The 20,002-nt window shown below is 32.8% G+C and overlaps 3 protein-coding genes and 1 pseudogene across 3 annotated transcripts; all 4 read right to left on the minus strand.

Annotated features, from left to right (window-relative positions):
* Positions 1-1,516: 1,516 nt before the first annotated feature.
* Positions 1,517-3,286, minus strand: LOC125210366. Its single transcript, XM_048109923.1, has 2 exons — positions 2,477-3,286; positions 1,517-2,250 (listed from the first exon to the last, which is right to left on the minus strand). Exons 1-2 carry the CDS (start codon positions 3,284-3,286, stop codon positions 1,702-1,704), a joined length of 1,359 nt encoding a protein of 452 aa, XP_047965880.1. The 3' UTR covers positions 1,517-1,701.
* Positions 3,287-4,352: 1,066 nt separating this feature from the next.
* On the minus strand, positions 4,353-9,327 carry LOC125210367. The gene is made up of 2 exons (XM_048109924.1): positions 9,065-9,327; positions 4,353-4,488 (listed from the first exon to the last, which is right to left on the minus strand). Exons 1-2 carry the CDS (start codon positions 9,325-9,327, stop codon positions 4,353-4,355), a joined length of 399 nt encoding a protein of 132 aa, XP_047965881.1.
* A 6,730-nt stretch (positions 9,328-16,057) lies between these two features.
* LOC125209694 lies at positions 16,058-16,788 on the minus strand (annotated as a pseudogene).
* A 920-nt stretch (positions 16,789-17,708) lies between these two features.
* On the minus strand, positions 17,709-19,723 carry LOC125210369. The gene is made up of 3 exons (XM_048109925.1): positions 19,044-19,723; positions 18,314-18,990; positions 17,709-17,812 (listed from the first exon to the last, which is right to left on the minus strand). The coding sequence occupies exons 1-3, from the start codon at positions 19,721-19,723 to the stop codon at positions 17,709-17,711; spliced, it is 1,461 nt and encodes a 486-aa protein (XP_047965882.1).
* Between the last annotated feature and the right edge of the window lie 279 nt (positions 19,724-20,002).

Here is a 20,002-nt window from a genome sequence, read left to right on the forward strand (position 1 = left end):
ACTTTTTTTTCATTCTCAATTTCACCATTTCTCTCATTTTTTTCCTTTCTATTTTTCATTCTTCAATTCCCTCTTTCGTTCTGCGTCTGTCTGTTTCTTGCTCGATTCTAATTTTTTTTTCTCAATTATACTTCTTTCAATTGCCATTCAACAATAGCTTGGAATGCTTACGCTGATTGTCAAATTTGTTCTCAAATTTTGACCCACCAACTTTTTAAAACCATTAGCCCCAAATCTGAAAATTTGAGACTTTGTCTTCTGATTCATCTGCAAATTTGATATTTTTAAAATTTTAGGAGAAGTAAAAAATTACAGCTGAGAGATTTTTGGATGCTGAGAAAAAAAGGTTGTGGAATTTCAATTTCTTTGATTAATATATGTTGTCTTTTGGTTAATCTTTGTTTTAGAGTTTGAGTTAGGAGAAAAAAGAAGTGAAATCTTAACTTCTCTCTGCAAATTTGGGGTTTTTAAAATATTAGGAGTGAGAAATTACAAGAGATATGTTGTGGAATTTGAGTCTGTAGAAAAAACTATGGAATCTCAATTTGGAGAAAAAATTTAGCTTTGAGATAAAAACCTTATGCAGATGAACTCGAGAATCAGATTTGGCAAGAGATATAAAATGTAAAAGTAATTAACAAACAATAATGTATTGTAAAACTGAAATAAAATGGAAAAAAAGTGACGCTCACGCTGTTTGAGCGCTCAGCAGAGCAATCCGCCTCAAAATTATATCTTATATAGTACTATGAGATTAAGTCAATCAATACCGAAGTATACGAGGTGATCAAGTTATTGAATTTTTTTGGCAACTTTTTAAAAGAGATAAACTATAGTAACTTTTTGTTGATTTTCAATTGACCAAATAATTCTGTACTTTTGAAATTAGAATAGTAAAATGATTTTTTTTTTCAGTTTTTCACGATTGTCTTATAGTAGTAATAGTCAAAATAAAAAACAGTAATATGATACAATTAAATATGATGTGATACAACAAAAGATGTTGATCTGAACAAAATGGTGTCATTCTATTTAGAGTATTGATTAAAATGACACTGATTTTGCATAAATTCTCCATTATTAAATGCATCGAGTATAATAGTATTGCTGAAATAAGCATATGTATGAGAACCTCAAGAATATTCCGCAGCATTAAAATTGTGCTTCTCAACACTGTTACAAAGAAAATTAGTGCGCATACGTCACCATTCCTGTCATCACTCATCAATACTGATTGAGATATTATTTGCATAGTTTGATATATAGTTGTTAAATTTGCTGAATTTGTTGAATTGTTTGTGTTTGTTATATCTATGTGTATTGTTTATATGCCTTGAAATGTGTTATTGGTTGAAGATGAGAAGTACTCACAATTGAAGAATGAACACATACTTAAAGTCTGACTAAGATGCTTTTTATTGTTGGTGTGAATTATGATGGTTGTGTAAATTGTTGGTGTGTGAATTTTTTATAGATGTACTACAACCAGCATTTTTCATCAAAAGCTTTGTGCACAAAAGATTTGTTACACCTACAATAACAAAATATTGACATGCTCCTACAACATGTTTACAAAGTACATGTTGCTACAACATCTCTCCAAAATAAGATTCACAAAAGTTTCTTACCTTCCCAAAAGATGCATAGTTGCAGTACTTCTTACCTTCCCAAAAGATGCATAGTTGCTACTGCAGTTGCTGCTCATTGCTGAGTATTTTCCAATTCCAAATCTTGCACAATCCTTCTTATTCCTTCATTATGCCCATGCCCTTGTTCTTCCAAATAAGCAATGCAATCTGCAACTAGCTGTGTAGGAACTTCTAAGTTCTGAGGCAGTTGGTCAGATCTCCTTAGAGCATTTTTCCCCATATGGGGAATCTTGTACCTGTTCTGCCCCTTACACTTCATGATCTCAATCATGCATCCTTGAAGAGACATGAAAACATTGTCTAGGCTTATAGGAGATAGTTCATGAAATGATTTTTCCACAGCATTCAATAAATCATCCAATGTGTTGCATGCAGTTTGTTGCTGAAGTGATTGTATTGCTCGAAACCACCCTAAGTCATTCACATTAGTATCTGGTGAGTTAGGGGGTTGTTGCACCAGCTTCATGTTGAACCCGTTCTGATTTGCAGCAGCAATAAAATCCACATCTTCATTCTTAATATGTGGCTTTGCATTATCTTGTTGGATATTGATTTGCTTACTTGCTCCCTCCGGCCATTTTGCCATGATGGCTGGAATAATCTGTTTTTGCATTCAATTCTTGATTAATTGCATTGCATCCCCTCAATTTTCATCATAAGTTGAATGTGTAACTAGAATGCATACATTAAATGCATGCATACAAAAATTGAATTGTAAATTCTTCATTCAATGCATGCAATAAAGTTAGTTTAGAAGCATTAAAAACACTTGTTATCACTGTAACATGTAACTGCAGCAACATCAAAGTTAGTTTAGAAGGCCATACCTTATTTATTACACAGTCCTTTGTCACTTGCTTTGTGATGCTATCGATTGGTTTGGTTTCTATTGTTCCTGCCCTTCTGTTTTTGCTATTCCTCTTTGCTGGAACCCTTTCTATGAATGGAAAAATACCTATCTTACCATCAAACAGAACCTCTCCGTTTCCTCCAAATAATGGTCTTGCAACAGCGCACATAAACATGATTTTAGAAATGAACTGCTTATTTTTGCATGATCTGTGTGGTTCTTCCTCTTCCGGTGCCATATAGAACCTATGTGTACCTTTCGTGATATAGAACCATTTTTCATCAATGTGGATTGTGTTGTGCATATCTTTGAACTTGAGTTTCCTTAAAATCCTATCCAATTCTAAAGCCTCTAGTGTGAATCTCATCCTCAACAATTTGTTGGGGGCTGTTAGATCAGGCTTAATGGCTGATGTATGAGCTCTAATCAGCCCTGCTTGCACCCATCTTCCTACTGTACTCTTAGAGCATCCTAATCCAACAGCCAATATTCTGATACTTCCTCTTTTAGTGTAGTGCAAACTTTTAAGTAAAACAAGATCAACTTGAATACGTCTGCTACATGGTTTGTTCTTCCTATGATTGATTACCTGCATTGTTTCTCCTCTTGCTCTTTGTTTTGTAGCTTCTGACCAATATCTTGTGCATGTAGAAGCTGATACGTTAAACTTCTCCCGAGCTTCCTTCATCGTGCCTCGCGGTGGCTTGCCGTTTATGCATCTCTCATTGATGAACTGCACAATTTGTTGCTGAAGCTTTGTACATATACTTGTGGCAGATCGCTGCATTCTGGATCTTTTGTGTTGTGTGAATGTAAAGTAGGTGTAAGAATATTTATGACACACTGGAGTATTTATGTTAGTCTATGGCGCCACTAATAGTGATTTCACTGAAAATTTGAAAATTTTGAACAGATAGCATATGTGGCAGAAGTGGCGCCACATTTTTTAACTTGAAAATTTCATCAGGCGCTAAATGTAGCGCTAAATGTGAATCAAAGTGAATCAAAATTTCAATTTAGTTTTGATCTTTTCCTAGTCATTGATTATTTTAATGTTTGCAATACATATTGTTTGAATTATGCTCAATTTGAACTTGACGTCGCATTTAGCATTCATTAAATATGGATACTTTTAATATGAGTAAAGTTAATTAGAAATATGCTTCGAAATATCAGTAAGCTAAATACATGCATACAAAAAATTAATTCCATTTATTTTAAATTTAAAAATAAAAATACATCATATCACCTAATCTACTTTATTATCAACTTCACTTACACCACTAAACATCCCCTCCTAAAATCCTGTGTCCAAAAGAAGTGAGTCAAGTACTCTGGGACGGAGGGAGTAGTAGTTATTTATACAATGATAAAAGAGAAATTAAAATTGAATTGTCCATGGGAATTAGAGATGATCTAGATGTCTCCCAGGTTCAAATATGTCAATATAGATACTCCATAACTTTAGTTGTTTATTGATACTGTATAGAATGCTAGCTAGTTAATAGTAGTATTACATATTGAAGAGTATCTTTAAAACGACGACATTATTTTTTTTTAGAGTAAAGGCTCAAAGTGGTCCTTAATATATGACGATTTTATGATTTTGGTCCAAAACATTATCTTTTAAATTATTTGGTCCTCCACAATTGAAAACGGACCGAATTTAGTCCTTTTTGGATGGCACCGTTAAAAATTGACGGTAAATTCATGTTTAAGCTATTTTTGATGGGATTAGGTAACTAAGTACTATGTTTTATTAACTACTCCTACAAGCTAAAGTATTATTAATCATTTATCTAAAAAAAGCTCTGCGCGGTGGCGGAGAGGCGGCGCACCGCCGCGTTCCCGCATCATACCGGCGGCGGGAGGTACTTCTCGTCGTAGTTCTTATTCGAGAACATGGACGCGATGGAGAACGACACCGCACCACCGCCAATCGAGCAGAAGCAAGAGGGTTCCGGCGACGGATCTCGACTGAAGTCTTTGCTGGATCAGAATATTATGAAATTGAAGTTCAAATTGCAAAACAACACCAAATTAGGATTCGCCGACGGTGTCAAATATAAGAGATTCAATTCCAGAGCTCAAATCCCGATCGATTACTTAGAAATTCTAGAGTAAAACACCTCTCACGAGCACGATCTCATGAAAACAGCTGGGTGGTGGTCGTTGCTTGGATGGGCAAACTAAGAAGGAAACTTCTTTGCAACCATTGCCTCTCCAAGTTCAATTTGTTGTAAATCCGAGCCATTTTCGTTGAATTTCTATGTTCCATTTAAGAGGAAGTCAGCCCATTTTTGTTAGATTTTTTTTTGTTCTATCTTCGATTTGGTTCGATTGTTAGGGTCGATTCTGGTTCAAGGCTGTGACGATTTCCAGTTGAATTGGTGTTCTTTCTAGTTGAATTTTTGGGTTTTAGCAATTGCCGGAAATTTCAGTGATTTAGCTGCACACAACGTAAACGTTCATTTATCAAATCATTATTATTTCATTACTTTTTGATTAATGAAATTAATGGGATTTTCATTATTAACAAATTAATTTAAGTTGAGGAGCGCGGTGGAGGAGATCGTGGCGTCGATAAAAATGTTGGGCGAAGGATTGTGAGGATGGAGATGGCGAGAGATGGAGGCAGCGAGGATGGAGATGGAGTAGAACGAAATGATGCTGGAATCCCAGAAGCAAATTGTTCGATGCATTATTGAAGGGATTGTTTCAGCTCAAGAACAACAAGAAAAGGGTGAAAAAGTGAAAACAGACCCATCTGCATATTCACCTCTTACTATATTTTCTTCTTTTTTTTCCAGCTAATTTGAAATGCTTATAATATATGGGGTTTGATGCGTAATTTAGTTTTAAATAAATTAAATATTCTAATTAAACTCATAATCCAGTCAAAATAGCTTTAAAATGCGTTGACCGTCAATTTTTAACGATGCCGTCCAAAAAGGACTAAATCCGGCCCGTTTTCAATTGTGGAGGACCAAATAATTCAAAAGATAATGTTTTGGACCAAAATCGTAAAATCGTCATATGTTAAGGACCACTTTTGGCTTTTAGTCTTTTTTTTAATATTAGAAGATGTTTGTAAGTTGTTTGAGAGGGTTAACAATGTCTTTTTGGCCTGTATAGTGAAATGTCTTCAAAAAAGTTGAAAAATAGCTTTATCTTTATCGCTATAATAACCAATTTCAATATTTTTAAATAATAAATGGATTATCAAAATCTCATAGTTACATTGACATAATAGTCTTCCACAGATAGACTATTTCAAAAAATGGAGAAAACTATATATTATAAGAAACCAGGTTCTGCATGCTTATTAGGAAGAAGAGAGCAACTAAGGAAATAAATAAAAAAGTAGATGAAAAATACAGTATGCAATTTTCAATTTATTTGAATAATAACATAGAACCAAAAAATAGTACTCCCACTACTATAATGATAAAGAGAGACAACAAGAATCGTGAGAAAGCTGTATATGCCTATTGCCTATATTGATAAAGAGAGAAACTAAATGGATGTACGTAAATAAATAAAAACAGATGAAAAATGGTTGAGTTTTTAGTCATCAACAACCAATTCATATATTTTTTCGAATAATAAAACTGATTTCCCGAAATCAGTGTGCCATAGTTACATAAACAATTCTAGTCTTCTCCATACAAAGATAATTTTACAGAAGAGAGAAATTACAAATTTTAGTAAAGCGGTTCTTCTGCCTATAAAGATGAGAGCAACTAAAAGAATTAAAAAAATAAAAACAGATGAAAAATGGCTCTATCTACTTGTCACTGACCAATTTTCAGAAATCAATATGCCATATTGCATATAAATCAGTTAGTCTTTTGCAGACAAATATAATATTGAATTCATTATGCAAATATATTGCTAACCTATTTTCTCGTTACATCATTATCATAACCGTTGTCAATGACGAGGCTGCCTTAGAGTGAAATTTTATTCGGGAAAAATATTTAAATAATGGTAAGTTCACGTTTCATACTTTTCAAATGCAACGTGGTCGGTTGTTTCAAATTAGTATATTACAATCAAAATAAATTTATAAGTTTTTTGACTCACTCACGTTCAGCTGTCAAATTTTTTATTTGAAAATTATTTATTATACTATACCATAATTACCATTTGAAACCAAAAGTTATTGTAAAATCATCAGACTTAATAGTCAATTATATTACTATTAAGTAATGAAACCAAGATTATATGCTAAAATGATTATATCTCCTATTTGGGTATATTAAGTTCTAGTTAACAAGTTTAAAATTATATTAAAATAAAAATTGAAGTTTATGAAAAATATTAACAATTAATATAAAAAGGTAGTATAAAATTATATGCGAAAATGCTTTGTTACTAATTTTGCACGATTTTTGTATTACGTACAAATATAATAAAAACGTCATACGATGAAACTACTTTACGTGCCAAATTGTATAACTACTTTACGTAGCAAGTGTGTATCACTAATCACTTAATTGCATTAAGAATATCTTAGAAGACATCATGATGGGGCCATAATGTCAATATTGGGCCGGGGGGAATCTCCTACGCCAACTTTCCTACTTCATTCCGATAAAATAATCTTAAAACATGTAAGTCATGATGGGATTATTATTTTATTAAGTTGATGGTGTGGGTTAGGAATGGAGTAGAAAAGATGGTGTAAGAGATCCGATCCGATATTGGGCTAGCTAAGGTAACTTATAACAGTTGTGTAATATTTTCTGATATGTCTTATGAATAGAGAGTGGCAAAACAAACAAATTTATCGACATTAAAATTAGAAACATGAATTCTTGGATCAAGACCTACATACAGCCAAGCAAGTACTTATGTGCTAAAATTAAAAAAAACATATTCTTATTTTCAGAATAAATGAGTCCTTGATCTAATTATACAGAAAAATAGATTAAGTTAGGAGCCCATTTAGAAGTTAAATTCCAAAATTATCTGAAACAAATTGAAATAAAATTATAAATTTATGAACTAATCACTAATGTACTATTAAATCAAATCCAAAATAATGAAATAATTAATAAAATAAAATTAGATATTCAACTTATGAATTTAATTAATTGTCGGACTTAATTAACTGCACTTCCATTAATATGAAGGATTAATTAGGTCGATTATTAAATCAAAACTTCAGACTACTTGTTACTACTTCAATTATTTATCCAATATATGAATTTTATCAATTGGGCCCACGGCCCAAAATTACATTACCCAAATAATTTAATTAGTTATGAATCCAAAGATTAAATTAACCAGATTCAAAATAAATAAACAAAAAAAGGATCAACCCCGATCTCGTGCAAATCGGGGTGGGGGGTTCGACCAGGGACGAATTAAGCATTAAGCTTGAAGGGGCGAATCCCCCCTACTCATATCACCTATATATAAATAATTTGCTATAGAATTTTTCATTTTAATCTTTCATTAATTCTATTCTTTAATTTTTAAATATTAACCTTCAACATTTTGAAAAAGTGTAATTTTGGGCGATATGGAAATTGAAGCGGTGTAAGCAAGAGATCAATTGCTGTTAGTGCAGTTGGCAACAGAGGGGCAAATCTTGCTACAATGAGTCTGAGTTCAAATTCCACTGTTGTCGTGTAGTTGTTTCCATCTCTCAGGCACAAGTGTGAGGCCTTGGGAGATGGGCTTCTGGCCCCCAAATGGATTAAGGCCTCCCCCTTAAACAACCTCCCCTGTGTACCCTGATTTAACGCCCTCACATGATATTGGGCTGGAGTGTAGGGGCCGCCAAGACGACGGAATCGCCTTTTGCTGCAACGAAATGGATAACACAAGTCGTATGACTCATATCCAAAGACAACTCCAAACGACGTAGTATCTGATTGAATCAATTTGCCGAAAGCACCCGAGATCATACTACGCCGAATCTGGACCCCGTAATGATGGGCTGCGGCCTGGATTGCAATTAAAATGTTTCTGAATAACTTTTATCTTTTATCACATCTTTTCTATATACAGGATTAGCAGGGGCATATTGGTCAATTCTAATGTAGTAAGAGAAGTATTTTCTTTAGTCTTCATAGTTTAAAATGTGTAATTTATTGCCTCCTAACGTAATTGTGTTAAGTTCAGATAACGTGGTACTAGAAATGGTTATTTTCCTTTATATTTACCGTTGTATTGCATTTTTAATACAAATAAATAAATAAATACTTAAATCCCTTTAGAATAATACAAGTGTAGGAATTAGGATGGTCTACAAATCCACCATCCCTCCTGAGAGATCAAAAAGTAGGGAATATTAAGATTATAAACTAATTCTCAAATTTATAAATTGTGAAAGAGTAAAGATCAAAATTGATCCTTAACATATGACCATTTTACGTTTTTGGTCTTAAAAATTAACGGTCAACGGGTTTAATTCCGATTTTGACCAAATTAAACTTTTAATTCTGATTTTTTACTCCCTAATTAATTCTATAATTATTTTAATAAATAATATGAAAAAATAAAAAGAAAATAGTTGACCTGCGCCCTCTCCCTCCTCCACTCCCCCGCCAACCTGACCTCCGCCGCCCTCTCCACCACCGCATTCCTCATCGACGCCGACTCCGGCGACCGCCTCATCAACGCATTGAACGACATCACCGCCAGCATCAGGCAGTACCCGATCGCCGAATTGACTCCAAAGAGAACCGCTCCGGCGATCTGGCAGGGCCCCCAGCGGCGGCCACCGAGCTTGTTGAGGAGAGGAGCCTCGGCGGCGGAGGAAGGAGGGGGTTTGGCGACGGAGAGGAGCTTCAATCGGAGGCGGCGCTTCTCCATGTACTGGTAGAAGGCGCCGAAGAGGAAGAGGGCGAAGAGAGAGAGGAAGTAGCCCGACCAGGAATTGGTCTGCCATGAATCGAAGAGGATGGTGACGCTTCAGCCCCATTAGAAGGTCATGTGCATCATCGTTGCAGATGGAGGAGGAATTTGGGGTTTTTTGTTGTTTTTTAGGACGGGTTGGTTGGAATGAGAGATTGCGACGCCGAGGGAGAGGAGAGAGAAGTAGAGGACGGGGAGAGGACGAAAGCAACGTCGGTTTTGGAGATGAGTGAAGTGAGGGAGGAGGAGAGGGAGGTGGTGCGCTGGAGGAAGCCGGAGTAGGTGAGGCTGTCGCCGACTCTAAGGAATGCGGTGGTGGAGAGGGCGGCGGAGGTCAGGTTGGCGGGGGAGTGGAGGAGGGAGAGGGCGCAAGTCAACTATTTTCTTTTTATTTTTTCATATTATTTATTAAAATAATTAAGGAATTAATTAGAGTGTAAAAAATCTGAATTAAAAGTTTAATTTGGTCAAAATTGGGATTAAACCCGTTGACCGTTAGTTTTTAACGGAAATGTTGACGGAGGACCAAAATGATCAAATTTCCATATGTTCAGGACCACAAAATCCAAAAGATAATGTTAGGACCAAAAACGTAAAATGACCATATATTCAGGACCAATTTTGGCCTTTACTCGTTGTGAAAAACTTGTCCTAGTGGGCCAAGTATAAGAAGAGTCATTATATGGAGTTTGAAATAGTTTGCCACTTTTTCAAAAGTCATTAAAGCGTGTTACATTCTTCTACATATTACTCCCTCCGTTCCATAGTAATGGAGACGTTTCTTTTCATCACGAAAATTAAGAAAAATTGTGTTAGGTGAGTTAAAAACTAAGAGAATCAAGTGGAAAATGAAAAAGGTAAAGTGATGAAGACAGAAAAAAGTAAGAGAAAGTAAAGTAAGTGTGAGAAAATGTGTTGACTTTTACTAAAATGGGAAATGACTATATATTTACTATGGAACGTATCAAAATGACAAAATGATTCTATTACTCCTACTATAGAACGAAGAGAGTACTATTTTGTTCTTATTAATTACGTCCAGTTTATATTAATTCGTTTAATAATATGTTGAGATTAAATAAAAGTGCAAATGCTTGAATGAAAAAAAAAAATACTAATAAAAACCTACTCAAATAAACTTTCAATCATTTTCAATAATGATAAATGTACATAAATTGTATTATAATTAAATTTTTTGGGTATTTCACATTGAAAATTCAAGTATAAATATTAATAAATTTCAAATAAATTACTCCACATACTAATGATTCTGCAATAATTAAGATTTTAAGCATAATTAGTGGATCGAGTATTTGTTTGTCAAATAAAAGAAAACGAGTCTTACAATTTAATTTAGGTATTAAATTTAGGATCTTGATTATTATCAGGGATATTTTAAAAATGATAAAATTAAACAATTTGATTGATAATTTGATACTTATATTCAATTGAATCATCCGAGATTTCAATTGTTCTTAATCTTCTTATATTAAACTGAATCATAATTGAACAGTTTAATTGAATTTTATTTAGATCCAAATGAGTATTTATGCTCTTAGTTAATCTTAAATTCATTTGAACAATTTAAGTCGATTTAACAATCCAATCAAACATGGATTCATTTAAAATTCAATTGATTTTAGATCCAATCGAATGATTGGGAATATTTTTTTGATAGTTGATTCAATTTAACTAATCAAATGAATATTGGTTTCAACTGAATAATTAAGCTTAATTTTAAATTATAGTTGAATTTTATATCTAATTAAATAATTCAGTTATATTTATATTCAATTTATAACAAAGATCCAACTGAAGGATTCTGATATTTAATTTGAATTGAACTATTTATTGAATGGGTAGTGATAAATTAACAAAAATTGTATATACAAATTTGGATATTTTAGGTATTTTACCTTCACAATAAATTTATGATTATTACTCAATTTATGGTATTACATAATTAGCCTTCTATGCTCATTATGGAAAATTAAGTTTATCATAATCTTTATTACACATTTAGGAAACGTTTAGTAATCAATTCCATAGATACATTAATTGCATTTCTACTTATAACAAACGACTGCATCATTTTATACAAAAATTTTAATTTATATTTTTAGTGTTATCAACCAAAGAAATAATTTTATTTTGTATCTGATTTATTATTATTAAATAAATAATTCTTAAAATTTTAAGTTACAAACGAATACATGGCTATATAGTTAATATCTAAGTATTATAATCCAACAATTTAATTATAGTCGTACACATCTAATTATTTTATTATTAAATAATTTTTAAATTTTTAAATTATAGAATTAACTACATGCATATACACAAATTTATTTGTGTTACCATCAAAAAAATAATCATAGCTAGTCTTCACATCCAATGATTTTATTATTAATAATTTTTAAAATTTCAAGTTATAAAAATGACTACCTTATTATATAATTAATATCATAGTGTTAATAATCCAACGAAATAATATTAATATATTCCGCATCTAGTTATTCTATTATTAAATAATTCTTTTAATTCTAAGTTATAAAAACAACTACATGCATATATACTTAATTTCTGTGTTATAATAAAAATATTTAATCATAGTCATTCACATCCAATTATTTATTATCAAAATGATTTTATAAAAATGACTACATGCATATATACTTAATTTCTTTGTGTTATCATCAATCAAAATAATCATAGTATTCCCATCAAATTATTTTATTATTAAATAATTTTTATAATTCTATGTTATAAAAATGAATATGCATATATACTTAATTTTTAGTGTTATCATCCAACGCAATCATAATATATTCACATCCAATTATTTTATCAATAATTAATTTTTAAATTTCTAAATTCTAAAAATGACTACATGTATATACACTTAATTTCTTAGTGCTACCATCAAATGACATAATCATAGTCATTCACATCCATTTATTTTATTATCAAATTTTTTAAAATTTTCAAAGTTACTAAAAAATAACTACGTGATTATATACTTAATTTCTTAGTGTTATCTTCCAACACAATAATAATAGGAGTATCTCATATCCAATTATTTTATTATTAAATGCTTAGTACTTAAAATTCTAAGTTATAAAAACGACTACATCCATATGTACTTAATTTCTTAGTGTTATCATCTTGCAATTTAATCATAGTAAATTCTATTATTATTAAATAAATTTTAAAATTTTAAATTATAAAAATGATTACATGCATATAAATACTTAATTTCTTAGTGTTAGCATCAATGAAATAATCAAAGTCTTTCACATTCAGTTATTTATTACTGTTAAATAATTTTAAAATTCCAAGTTATTAGGACGATTACATGCATATATACTTACTTTCTTAGTGTTATCATCAAACAAAATAATCATTCATTCACATTCAATTACTTCATCGTTAATTTTTTGAATTCAAAATTATAAAAACGACTACATGCATATATACTTACTTTCTTAGTGTTATCATCAAACAAAATAATCATGATAGTCATTCAAATCTAATTATTTTATCATTAAATAATTTCAAAATTCCAAGTTATGAAAATGACAACATGCAAGTATACTTAATTTCTTGTTATCTCGAAATGATTCTAATAATATTACTACTCCTATTAAATAACTCTTATGATTCTAAGCCGTAAAAATAACTGCATGCGTATATATACTTACTTTCTTAGTGTTATTATCCAACGAAGTAATAACATTACTTCACATCCAATTATTTTATTATTAAATAGTAGTAATTATTAAAATTCCAAGTTAAAAATACGACATTATACTTAAATTTTTAGTGTTATCATCAAAAGAAATAATCATAGTTATTCACACCTAGTTATCTTATTATTAAATGTTTTTTAAAAATTTTAAATAATCATAATCATTCACATTTAATTATTTTATTACTATAAAACTCCGAATTCTAAATTAAATCATTTAAAATTTTAAATAATCATAGATATTCCTATCAAATTATATTTTTTTTGTTATAAACATAAATTTCTATAAGAAATTAATTTAAGATTATAAAATAATTAAATTTTCAATCTATTTTACAATTATTTAAGTACAATTTTAAAAAAATAAAAAGTACTTGCACCCTGAATAAGATATATTTACATGTATATGGAATAAAATGACTAGGAAAACTATATGTTGCAACAGTACTACTAAAACCGGCAAATTTATTAGGCCTGCTTAACCGGTTCTCCGGTTTTCGGGTACCCGGAATCGGAACCGGAACCGATCGGGTAATTGAAGAACCGGAACTGGAGACCGGTTCCGGTTCCGGTTCTAATGTTTTCATAAATTCCGGTTCCGGTTCCTACCCGGAACCGAATAATATATATTTGATCTGGTTTGACATCACAGACAACTCGTGGGCTAACGTGAGAACCATATTTCTTGATACTAAGTGGAGATAATGTAATTGTTGTTATATATAAGTTAAATCTAGTTTGGTGTCAGATTAAAATTAGGTAAATAATAAACAACTTTTCGTTAATTAGTATACTTAAATTAAAATTAAAACTACAAATCGGTTCCGGTTCGAAACCGGTACCGGCCGGTTCTTACCCGGTCGGTTCCAAACCGGAACCGGACGGTTCCGGATCCGGTTCCGGTTCCGAGATTCATGAGATTTTGCAACCGGATACCCGGTCAACCGGACCGGGTAGAATCGGAACCGGCCGAATAAGCAGGCCTAAATTTATCATACTTCAATTTATGAAAAGTCTCTAATTAAATGGCACCATTTTGTTCCATTGGTCAACCATATTTTTCATGTTTCCATATATAATCCATGTAATTGGTAGTGATTTAATTTAACAAATATAACAAAAAGGGTAATCAAGTAAAGGAATAAGTAGTTTATAAGAAAATCGGTTTAAATAAAAATCGGTTTAAAATTTAAGGGCATTTTGTATATACAATTTTTGTTAATTTATCTTTATCCTTATTGAATATTGGACTCAATTAAATATTAAATTTAAATTTAAATTCAATATAACTAAAATATAATTGAACAATTAAGTTGAATTTTAGATTCTTTTTAACAATTCAAGTTAGTTTAGATTATTCTTAGTTCAGTTAATCTGAAATCTACTTAAAATATTGAGATATATTGATTATGATTTAATTCATATACACAATCAAATGGATATAATATTCATTTGAGCCCTTGAGTTTACTTTTAAATTTAGTGTAGTCAATATTCAAAAACTAAGTTGGAAATTAGGATCAATTAAACGATTCAACTTAACACGTTCAAATGTTATCTACGAAAAACAATTACATATCAATAAACAATTCAACTTAACCACGTCTAGGTAGTAGTAACAACAATTACATCTTAATCACATTAAAAAATAATTAATCAAACACTTAATATCATTAAGATTTATTTTGATGATAAACAATTTACTAATTGATCTATATATTTTGCACTATTAAGTCTTGACCATATAAAAAATTTAATGAAACAAATATTAATGTCATTACGATTTTTTTTTACAAACCCAATAGTTAGATGAAAATAATTCATTGCTTGGTCTATCTAATTCTGTGTTAAATCTTAAGCACATTGAGCATCTAGTTAGTTTAATAAAATACTAATGTCATTAAAATTTCCTTTTTAAATTAAGTATTTGAATGACATTAATTCACTAATTGATATATCTATTTTGTATTATTAGATCTTAACCATTGGGATTCTTTCATAAACCAAACAGTTTGGATGAAAATAAGTCAATATATGATCATCTATATACTTTTGTGATATTAGATCTTAAACATATTAAAAACAATCTTTGATCAAACACTAATGTAATTAATATAATTTTAATTAAAAAATCCAAATTTAAAATTATAAAATTAAACCTAATATTGAAATAAAAGAACAAAGTGAAGGATGACAAAGGGAAGAGGAAGAAGAAGAAATTTTTTGAAATAATATCAGATTTATATTAGATCATTGAAATAATACTTATCATATTGAAACAATTAAAATGTGAAAAGTCGAAATTGCCCAAATGCTCAAAAGGGCATTTTCGGATAAAATGACCAATTTCGAAAATAAACTCTTAGTCCAGGGATATCTGGTGATATTTTTAAAGTCCAAGGACTATGAGCGAGATAAACCCATAGTCCAGGAACCATTTTTGTAGTTCACTCATAATAATAATAGTATAAAGAGTGGGAGAATGAGAGAATATATTATAATATCACTTTTGGTACTAGTTTTGTGTATGCCTAAAATATCCTCTATGACACAAATTGAAAAATGTACCCCCTCCGTCCCATAGAAATAGGCCTTTTGGATTTGACACAAGCTTTAATATATAATTAGTAAAGTAAGAGAAAAAAAGAAAAATTAGTTAAAATTATGCAGTGGATAGTGGCACTCATAAATGATAAAGTAAAAGAGAAAGAGAAAAAAGTTACCATAAATGAATATGGACTATTTGTATGAGACGGACGAAAAAGGAAATATAGTCTATTTCTATTGGACGAAAGAAGTATTTCTTTAGAAGACATTTTGAGATAAAAATTGCAACAAATATAAAAAAATGTGATTTATAGATACTAAAAACGATATAAAATAAAGATTAGGTATAGTTAACTCTAGTTTGTAAGCCTTTTATCATACTATAAGATCATACTTCAAATCAAATCATAAGGTTGCGTTTGATAGATCTCAAACAGAAACCACAGTAAAAACTTTGTGAAACGACCACACAAATTTCACACATTTATTCCGTACAACAAATAGTAAAAAGCAACCCGATTTTAAAAACCCGCAAATCCACGGGCCCGGAAGATAAACCCCGCGTCTCTCAGAGCACATCGCCGCCGCCGATCGCGCGCCTCTTCCCATAGGACGATGGGCAGTAATTCCTATCCGCATTGAGATCATACGGCGGCGTATCGGTGGCGAGCCACTGCTGGAAGGTGAAAGTCTGTTGCGCGCAGGGTAGGTGGTGACCAGGCGTGATGCGACCCGGAGCCGTCGGAGGCGAGGTGCATGTCGCAGACTGGTCCGCCCAGGCACGGGGCTCTGCCGCTGAAGATGTCCATGTTTCCTCTCTCGAAGTAGTCGTATCCGCGGCCCATGATCCCGCCCCATGTCTCTAGATTGCCGTTGTACATAGATAGCCTGATGATCGAATCGGTGCCGCCTTTAAAGATCGACCCGGTTTTGACGTACAGCGTGTACACACACTCAGGTCCACCCTGCGTATTTTTTTATTTCAATTTTCCATTCTCTAATTCATCGATCTAATCTGGACAAGTAATTAACATTGTTTCAATACAGAGAGACACTTACGGATTTGCATATGCTGAAGATGGAGAGGAAGACGAGGAGATTGATTAAATGGATGCTGCGCGCCATTGCTGCGTGTTTATGTTTTAGTGATCTGTTGAATATAAAGGGAATGGGAAAACCGAAAAGAAAGGAAAAGGTAAGATTACTTAAATCAATAGTATATATTTAGGGGGTGATCGGTTGACAAGATTGTATCCGAGATTAAATTTGTAGTGTGTTTGGTTAATGAGATTTATCCCCACAACTCAATCCTACATGGATAATCATGGGAATTAGTCATAGCTAACCCCCTATGACTAAAATAATCTCACAACTCAATCCTTGATTGTATCTTTGTATTATTTTATCTTGGAAACCGAACACCACCTTATTGAATTAAATTAGTACTACAGTTAAATGTATACCAAATAATTCCCCCTCAAACATGGATTTCAAATTTGGCAATATATACTACTCCCTCCATTCAGTCCTAGTCGAGACATTTTCTTTCATCACGGAATTTAAGAAAAAAAAATGTTTATTGTGTTAAAATTTAAACGGAGGAAGAGAAAAATAAGATAGGGAAAATAAAATACAATACGACAGAATGAACTAGGAAAGGAAAACTGAGTTAGTCATATGATTTGGTGTACATATAATATTTTCTAGTTGGTTATAACTCCATAATTGAATTTGCCATTCAACGAACCATTTATATTGGCTAGTAGTACCTAGCTTAGTAGCTTGTATATAATCAATAAAGATAAAGTCATCATATTTTTTAAAAGAATATCAGGTTTAATAATCATAATCAATATATATAGTACTCTACATATGAGGTTCTCAAAAGTAAAACAAAATAATTGTGCAGACAATAACTGAAGTGTAAAAACGCACTAACACAAACATAATGATACGTGCGTGCCACGGGAAGACGTCGTGATGGCTTAACCAAGCGTACAGCCAGACATAACGGTAGCAGCAACGTAACGTGGCTCTACCCTGTCTTAGTCGCGGGATGAGCCACGGATGAGACAGCATTGCGGTTGGGCTGTCGTGGAAGGTAGCGCGCACTGGGAGGAAGAGCGGCAAGCCAACACACCACACGTCCCTGATAAACACGGATTTTGCATGTTTTTAAGGCCTAGATTTGCCTCGTTTTGAATGCCAATTATGAAAATTATGTTCTTAAATTGCATAAGTTATACATTTTGGTATTTTGACGTGTTTGTTGATAAATGATAGAAAAAATGTGCAAAAAGGCCAAGGTGCAACAACCTCTATTCAAGACCATTTTTCCAGCGAGTTTGAAGTCCAATCAGTGCTTACTACATACTCCCTCCGTTACACAATAATAGATGCATTTCTTTTTGCGCATTCATTTTGAAAAAATAATTATAAATAGTTAAAGTGGAGAAAAAGTAAAGTAAGAGAGAGAATATTGTAGATTAGACCTTTCTCTACATTATTCTCTCTCTTATTTTACTCTCTCTCCACTGTAACTAATTAATATCATTTTTTCAAAACGAGTGCAGAAAATGAAATGCATCTATTACTATGGAACGAAGAGAGTACCATTCTCTTCCTCTTTGAAAGAGCTTCGCGTGGGTACCTTGAACATAAATCCCCAATGCGGACTCAATTGCTTGTGTCTTTTGGACCTCTACAATATGCACAACTTTGCACTCTATCTTCATAGCAAGTTCTTCATCTTCACGACTCTTCATAGCATTATAGATAGACAAAATGTGTCGTTTTTTGCCCATACGAAGAGTGAGCTCTCCTTTTGCTATATCTATCAATGCTTTTCCCGTTGCTAGGAATGGGCGCTCTAGGATAAGCGGCACATTCATGTCTTCCTCCATATCCATCACTACAAAATCGACGGGAAATATGAAGTCGTGTACCTTCACTAGAACATCATCAACAATTCCTTTAGGATAGGTGACTGATCTATCTGCCATCTGCAGTTTGATTATCGTCGGCTTGAGAGTGTCGATCTTCATCTTTCTGAAAAACGATAATGGCATCAAATTTATGCTCGCCCCCAGATCACACAGTGCCTTTGTTTGTCTGTCATTTCCAATGACGCATGAGATATTGAAACTCCCAAGATCTTTAAGCTTGGAAGTTAGCTTATTTTGAATTATCGCACTACAGTTTTCAGATATGTTCACCGTCTCATAATCAATCCACTTCTTCTTCTTGGAGAGCACATCTTTTATGAACTTTGCATATGTAGGCATCTCTTGCAGAGCTTCCACCAATGGTATATTAATGTGCACCTTCCTAAAAATATCGAGAAATTTGGAGAATTGCTCATCCAGCTTATTCGTCTTCACCGCAAGGGCACTCTAACTCTCGTAGGAATGGAGAGAGTGGGCATCTTTTCTGGCACTGCGTCTTTCTTGGTCTGAATGTCTACCTTATTTTTTCCCTTGGAATTCTCTTCTGCTCTGATATCTTCCTCTGTAGTACTCTTCTTTTCCTCTACGGGCATGGAAGGTCCTTCATAGCTTTTACCACCTCTCAAGTGTATGGCCTTGCAGTCTTTGGGATTGTTTATGGTCTGTGCTGGTAATTGGCCTGGTTGATGTTGGACTCCCACAGCTTGAGAGATCTGACTTATCTGATTGTCAATGCTCTTCATATGTACATTCAAGCTTTGCATTTCATTCTCAACTTTTCCCAGCCTTTGATTAATAATCTCCATGCACTTATCAATTTTCTCCATGTACTTGGTAGTCTGAATCATGAATGCTGCCAAGATATCTTCTGTAGTAGGCTTCTTCTGCTCATCGACCATTCCATTAGTTACTGTGAATCCCGGTGGTGGTTGCAAAACATTGTTAGGATTCCCATAGGACGGATTGGGATGCACCTTGTTACCATAGTGGTTATAGTTACCACCCCCTTGGTTGGGGCGATAGTTGTTGAAGTTCATGTTATTCCCTCCTTGGTGCACATAATTGACACCTTCAACTCCTCCTTGGATCTTTGGCCCTGACTGTCTCATCTCCATGATCCCCAGTTGAGTGGTCAAAAGATCTAGCTGCTGAGACAGTTTGTCTATTCTATCATCTTCTATAACAGAGGCCACCCTGTGTGACTTGTTTCTTTCATTATTTCATCTTTCATCAATGGAAGCTACTCTCTCAGTCACTTGCATGACATTATTCTCTCCTAAATGAAGCCCGCGCTCCAATTCAGTTCGCGCATTGCTTCTGGAGTACACCCCCTGTAAAATGTTATGACTTGATGCCCCAGACTTAGGCCATGCTTGGGGCATCTCTTCAACAGT

Source organism: Salvia hispanica, chromosome 3 (assembly GCF_023119035.1).
Source record: "Salvia hispanica cultivar TCC Black 2014 chromosome 3, UniMelb_Shisp_WGS_1.0, whole genome shotgun sequence".
NCBI classification, from domain to species: domain Eukaryota; kingdom Viridiplantae; phylum Streptophyta; class Magnoliopsida; order Lamiales; family Lamiaceae; genus Salvia; species Salvia hispanica.

Coding starts and splice junctions, on each gene's coding strand:
- LOC125210366 (XM_048109923.1), bottom strand. CDS start 3,286: ATGCAGCGATCTGCCACAAGTATATGTACAAAGCTTCAGCAACAAATT. Junction 2,251..2,476: donor AGGACTGTGTAATAAATAAG/GTATGGCCTTCT, acceptor ATGCAAAAACAG/ATTATTCCAGCCATCATGGC.
- LOC125210367 (XM_048109924.1), bottom strand. CDS start 9,327: ATGGAGAAGCGCCGCCTCCGATTGAAGCTCCTCTCCGTCGCCAAACCC. Junction 4,489..9,064: donor GAGAGGGCGGCGGAGGTCAG/GTTGGCGGGGGA, acceptor ATTCTGATCCAG/CAAAGACTTCAGTCGAGATC.
- LOC125210369 (XM_048109925.1), bottom strand. CDS start 19,723: ATGGAGATGAGACAGTCAGGGCCAAAGATCCAAGGAGGAGTTGAAGGT. Junction 18,991..19,043: donor AGAGTTAGAGTGCCCTTGCG/GTGAAGACGAAT, acceptor CGATATTTTTAG/GAAGGTGCACATTAATATAC. Junction 17,813..18,313: donor ATTGGGGATTTATGTTCAAG/GTACCCACGCGA, acceptor CGTGTTTATCAG/GGACGTGTGGTGTGTTGGCT.